Source organism: Elephantulus edwardii, unplaced genomic scaffold, assembly GCF_000299155.1.
Source record: "Elephantulus edwardii isolate Elephantulus edwardi_28Jun2011 unplaced genomic scaffold, EleEdw1.0 scaffold00320, whole genome shotgun sequence".
NCBI classification, from domain to species: Eukaryota; Metazoa; Chordata; class Mammalia; order Macroscelidea; family Macroscelididae; genus Elephantulus; species Elephantulus edwardii.
In genome coordinates, this window is record NW_006400070.1 from 592,058 (window position 1) to 598,724 (window position 6,667).

The 6,667-nt window shown below is 37.1% G+C and overlaps 1 protein-coding gene across 2 annotated transcripts in view; it reads left to right on the top strand.

Annotated features, from left to right (window-relative positions):
• The window catches only part of SMC4 (structural maintenance of chromosomes 4), a 52,882-nt gene that overhangs the window by 43,362 nt on the left and 2,853 nt on the right, over positions 1–6,667 (top strand). For both annotated transcript variants that reach the window (XM_006901335.1, XM_006901336.1), the window contains exons 17-19: positions 4,824–5,013; positions 5,473–5,617; positions 6,087–6,260. In XM_006901335.1, the coding sequence (XP_006901397.1) occupies positions 4,824–5,013; positions 5,473–5,617; positions 6,087–6,260 (509 nt within the window). The remainder of the gene's footprint in view (positions 1–4,823; positions 5,014–5,472; positions 5,618–6,086; positions 6,261–6,667) is intronic.

Sequence of the window (6,667 nt, forward strand, 5' to 3'; positions counted from 1 at the left end):
GTATGTTGATCTTGTATCCTGCTACTTTCCTGAATTGGTCAACTACGTCCAGTAGTTTTCTTGCTGAGTCTTTAGGGTTTTCTAAGTATACTATCTTATCATCTGCATAGAGAGATAATTTTACCTCCTCTTTGCCAATTTGGATACCTCTTATTTCCTTCTCTTGTCTTATTGCTTTCGCTAAGAATACTTTTTACTATGTTGAAGAAATTCCCCTCTAATCCTGTTTTGTTGAGTGTTTTCATCCGGAAAGGGTGTTGGGTTTTGTCAAAGGCCTTTTCTGCATCAATTGATAGGATCATGTGGTTCTTTTTCTTTGCTTTATTAATATGATGAATTACATTGATTGTTTTCCTTATGTTGAACCAAAAAATGCATCATTCTTGGCAAGGTGGAGTATACTGACTTGATGGCACCTAACAACCACAATCCCAAAGAAATAATTGGAGTTGGAGCAGTTAACCAAATAATTCAAAAATTAGGTCGTCTCCCTCCAAACTATAAAGATATTAAAAGATATAGACAATCAAACATCTCCTGTGTTTGGGCATTAATTGTTTATCTAACAGTCCTTTAAATTGGAAGGAGGTGGCTATTTCTTTGTTTTGGATAGTTTGAAATGGTCTTTTAGGAAATGTTGACAGTTTTGCTAGGACTAATTTTTTGGTTGACTTGTTGTTGTCCATTAGGTACTGTTGAGTCACATATAGCCCATAGTGACCCTGTGCCATCCTCACACTTTCGGACACACTACAGCCCATTGCAGCAATCATTCTGTCAGTCTACCTGGTTGAGGGTCTTCCTGTCCTTTCACCATCCCTCTGCCTTTCCAAGCATCATGTCCCTCTCTGAGAAATTGCCCCTCCTAGTAATGTGCCCAGAGTATGTGAAAGCAAGGCTTTATCATCTTTACCTCCAAAAGCATGATGGGTGGACTTTCTCCAAGACATATTTATTTGTTCTTTTGGCTTTCCCTGGGATGTACAGCACTCTTTTCCAACACCACAGCTCAGAGGCTTCAGTTCTTCTGTCATCTCATCTCTTCTTCTGTCATTCATTTTCCAGCTCTTAGATGCATAGCAAGTGATCAGAAACACCATGGTCTGAATCAGACACACCTTAGTCCTCAAACTGACATCATTACGCATCAGTAATTTAGTGCGGTCCCTAATTGCAGATTTTTGTAGTGCAATATATCTTCTGATTTCCTAACTGCTGGTACCAAGGGTGTTGATCGTGGCTTCAATAAGATGAAGTTGTTGTAGGTTTCAATCTTTTCTCATCTATCATGATAGTGTTTATCGTCCTATGATAAGAATGTTTTCTTGATGCATCAATGTTGAAGGCTGTATATTTTTTGATCTTCTGCATCTGTTAATTGAAACAAGTCAATTTGTATCCCATCAATTCCTGTGGCCTTCTTTTTGTGCCAATGGCTTCAATGCAGCTTCCCCTTCTGACTTCATTACCTTTGTCTCCTGCTTATATGATACTTCCTGACATTTTTCTGTGTCAGTCAGCTGTTATTTTTATTTCTTCTTTTTTCCTTATTCTGTCATTCTGCCTATGTAAAGGTTAAAGCAAGAAAAGCTCTAGGAGCACAGTACAGAGCCTAGCAAAAATCAGAGTTGAATGACAGTGAGAATTTTATTGTTTGTTGCCCAAGCTCTGTTTTATGCACTATTGATAGGGTGATGAACAGAGGAAAACCTCTTTTTCATATCACACATATTGAAGGAGGGAAAGTGCTAAATATACTACAGGTTATATCAGATGCTGCTAATTTGTTTTTTTTTTTAAATCTGCTAGCTATTGAGTAGGAACAGACTCATTGCTGACCCTTTCATGGGTTTTCAGAAGCTGTAAATTCTGTACAACAGGAGGTTGCCCGAGTCAGTCCATGTTTTTCCATTGGAGTGACTTGGAGTCCAAGTGCCAGAGAAGTGCTGCTTCCTACTGACTGTCCCACCAGAACTCCTAAGTTATAAAACCAGGATAAAAGGACATGGTGGAGTGAAGAGAGGTGATCAGACACAGTGGTCAAAGAGACCTTGGAGATGGATAATAGTGAAGAAGAGAGAAACACATACTGATAAGAGTACTAACCAAATGGATAGGAAGAGTAGAAAATTCTTGAGATAGAAATGCTCAAGGAGATGAGAATAACTGGAAAAGTAAGGATCTGGCACATGGGAGGGCCATTATAATGACTGGTGGCAGTAGCCATCATAGAGTGGTTTTATAAATACAGTACCAAAACAACCTCATTGCCGTTGAGTCCTAACATACTTGATGCCGTCCAGTCCTTTTCCAAGACTGTAGTTGGCATCAGACATGTCCACCTTTCACCCTCAGAACCACTGATGGATTCAAATCACCAGAGAAGTGGAGCTTTTGAAGTAACAGCCTTACTTTTACCATACACTCCTAAAATATTGCTTTGATAATACCAAATGATCAGTTGCAAAACCAAGAAAAATTTATCTGCAGGAGCATAGTTTCACAGGTTGGGGGACATCTCATAAATGTATATTGTATCTTTAGTTTAAAAATAAAACTTTGAAGGGAGCTCTGGTGGCCTAGTGGCAAGAAGCTGCAACTACAGTCCCAGAGGTGCACGGTTCGAATCCACCAGATGCTCTTCCGGGGAAGGAGGGGCAATCTCCTCCTGTACCAGTCAGATCTGATTTGATGGTACATGCACACACACACACACACACACAAAAATAATAAAATAAAACTTTGACGGGAGCTCTGGTGGCCTAGTGGCAAGAAGCAGCACTGCAATCCCAGAAGTGCGTGGTTTGATCCACCAGATGTTCTGCTGGAGAAGGAAGGGGACAATCTCCTCCTGTACCCATCAGATCTGATTTGACAGTACACACACAAAATAGAAAAAAAATTTTTTTTAAATAACTTTGTTAGTAGTCCTTATTACCAGTACAGAACAAGAAAGCAAACCAGCTGCCATTGAGTCACTTTTGACACAGCATCTTCCCACATCTTTCACTGTAAAACTGCAAAGTATTCAGTGGTTATATTGTGTCAAAAGTAGATTTTTGGCTCGGTTTTATAAAGAATCCACTGGTGAATTCAAACTTCTATACTATTTTTTATAGACAAATATTAAAGGCATTTGAAAATTGGTCACAAAGTGCTATAAAATAACCCTTTTGAGCAAGAAATCCCATTTTTAAAACCCTTTTTAAAAAATTTTTATTTTAATCATTTTAATTAATTTTAATGAAAATTTATAGGCACTTTGGATTTCCATTCATTCATTGTTGCACTTTTCTCTCTGCCCACTCCTCCCCCTGTACACTCTTCTCTTTGAAAAGTAAAATTCTTTCACAGTCCCTCCCCGTGCTCCTCCGCCCCCCGCCCCCCTCCACTCTACTATGCAGTCTTCATTCTGGACTCCCGTCATGACAAAAATACCTAATCACATACCCCTTTTAAACAGTTTTCTCCCTCATCTGTTTCAGTGCAGTATACATTATTTATCCCATCTTTCTCAGTCTGCCCCCAACTCCGATGTCAGTCCCATTTTACAATGACACTATGCAGTATTTGTCCCTTTGTGACTGAGATATTTCACTCAACATAATGTCCTCCAGGGTCACCCATTTTGAATAATATTATTGCATGAGTTCCTTCATTTGTTAATGGGCACTTGGGCTGTTTCCAACTCTTTGCTATCATGAACAAAGTTGTGATAAACATTGAGTGGCACTTATGGTCTCTTTGGGGTATATTCCCAGTAGTGGAATTCCTGGGTCAAATAGTATTTCTATTTACAACTTTTGGAGAAAGCACCACACCACCTTCCACAGTGGTTGCACCATTTTACACTTCCACCAACAGTGAATAAGGGTTCTACTTTCTCTGCAACCTCGCAAGCATTTGTTGCTTTCTGTTCTGTTAAATATTGCAATTCTGACTGGGGTGCGATGATATCTCATAGTTTTGATTTGTTTCTCGCGTAGAGCTAGGGATTTTGAACATTTCTTCATGTGCTTGTTGGCCATCTGAATGTCTTCTGTGGTGAAGTGTCTGTTCATATCCTGTGCCCATTTCTCAGTTGTTTATCTTGTTGTGGTACTTACCCCTTTTCACCTACTTGCTAGATCATCCAACAAGTCAAAAGCATTTTCATTGAATTCATTTCAATTTCTAGCAATTATGTATGTAAGACAGAGTAGAACTGCTCCATAGGGTTTGCTTTATAAATCATAAAGGCGGTAGCCTGCCACATAACAGCTTGCAAAGAGAAAAACAAGCCACTTTTCCAGCACAAGTGTGCCTACCACATGGGAACCAGGCAGCCTAATAAAATCTGTCTAGTAGATAGTATTCAAGGTGACATTGGTGTTCAGGACAGGTGTCAATATCTGTATGATCAGCTTTTCAGTAATTACCCTTTAGTGCAAAAAAAAAATACTTGAACTCTGCCTACGAAAAGGTTTGTATTCTGGGACCCAGAAATAGCTTCCCTTTCCCACTATCTAGAAAACAACTAAGTTACGTTAACAGAAAAAAAGAACCATTTTTCAACAAGAATAAGCAAGAATAAGTTTACAGTCTTAAAAAAAAGTTTTAAAAGATCTTTGGAAAGAGCCTAAGTATTTAACCTTACGTTAACAAGATTTTTGTGGTTAAATGCATGCATATAGGATTGTGTATTCTTTTACAATGATAACGTTCCCCAAAGGATCTAGAATTTCTTGGCTTGCAAGCATATTGCGTAAAAAAATTACATGTAACAAAAGATGCTCATTTTTAACATAGAAACACAAATTAAATTGTTTATTTTCTAATTTCAGAATATGACAGCGTGGCTGAGAGAGCTGGTAAAATAGAAGCCGAAGTTAAAAGGTTGCACAATACCATTATAGAAATTAATAACCATAAGCTCAAGGCCCAGCAAGACAAACTTGATAAAATAAATAAGCAATTAGATGAATGTGCTTCTGCTATTACTAAAGCCCAAGTGGCAATCAAGACAGCAGACAGGTAGAGTATACGAACCACTCTTTACTTTCCCTTCCCACCTCCATATAAGAAATAAGTAGTTCTAGTTAAAGCAAGTGTATTATATTGTCAGTAATTCAAAGGTATCAGTTTTTTTGGTCTGTCTGACTCATTCTCCAGCCTTAGCATGCATATGAGGTAATTAAAAATTACTTAGCATTTCTTAGTCTTGTAAATGATGTCTTTGCACTTTAAGAAGTCCTTGGCAACAGATTTTCCCAGTTGCTAATATGGACTGCTGCTCCATCAGTATTGTGTAAAATAAAATTTATACTGAGTATTTACTCTACAAACATCCCACATTTTGTATAAACTAAATCTGATTTAAGGATGATTTAATAGACCTTTAAAAACAAAACAGCAAAAACTAAGAAAAAGCTAAATAAGTTCACAAAATAAATCACATTGCCACATTTTTAATGTCTCGCTTTGCTTATTTAGAAACCTTAAAAAGGCACAGGATTCTGTCTCTCGAACAGAGAAAGAATTAAAAGATACCCAGAAGGAAGTAGATGACTTCACAGCAGAACTGCAGCGTGTTGAGGACAAAGCCGCAGAGGTGGTACAGAACACCAATGCTGCGGAGGTGAGACGTTCTCCACGGGGGGAGGCAAAAAGGACAAAGTCGAAGGGCCCTGCCTGGCCCTTTCAAAAAAAAATAAATAGCGTGTATTTGGAAAATGTAAACTGTGCTCTGTTTACACATTGTCACTTAAGATCTTATATGTCCATAAAGTAAATTTGAGTAAGAAAGATGTGTGTTTGTTCCTGGTAAACTGAAAAGGTAATGTGTTTTGTCATTTAAATGAGAAAAAATATTGTTAGCTCCTTTTTTCTTTGTAATATGAAAAAAATAGCTCCTCTGAGAAGAGTCAGGGGACATAACAACTGATTTGTACACTTGAAGTTCAGATCTACCTTTGGAATAAAGGTTTGGCTGGTTACTTCTAAAAAGTTATTGAGCACAATTACACTTTGGTCTACTTATAACAGCAACTGATTTTTTTCTTTGGAAAGATAGTATCTCTACCAATTCTTAATTTTTTTTTTTTTAGGAGACCTTACCAGAGATTCAGAAAGAACATCGGTGTCTACTTCAAGAACTAAAAATAATTCAAGATAATGAGCATGCTCTTCAGAAAGATGCACTTAGTATTAAGTTGAAACTTGAACAAATAGCTAGTCACATTGCTGAACATAATTCTAAAATAAAATATTTTCAAAAAGAGGTAAATTTATTACCATTCAGATTTTATTTAAAATTATGGGAAAGGCAATTAGTTAATTTAAGGGTTTTTTGGTTGCTTGGGTGGGTTTTTTTAGGATTGGGTTAATTTTTTAAAGTTTCAAGATATGTTCTCAAATCTATAATACATCACTTTGCTTTATAGGTGATATAATAATAAAAAGATATATTAAAGTCCAGTAAATGTTTAGAAATGATCCAGCTGCGATTTCATCCAAAGAATAACCAAATTTTAACAAAAGGTTTCATGAACACTTTGAAAAGTTTATTTTTCTTAAAATCCTGTAATATTTTTCCTTTTGTGACTGAGATCTTTCACTCAGCATAATGTCCTCCAGGGTCACCACTTTGAATAGTATTGCATGAGTTCCTTGTTTTTTAATGCAGCAT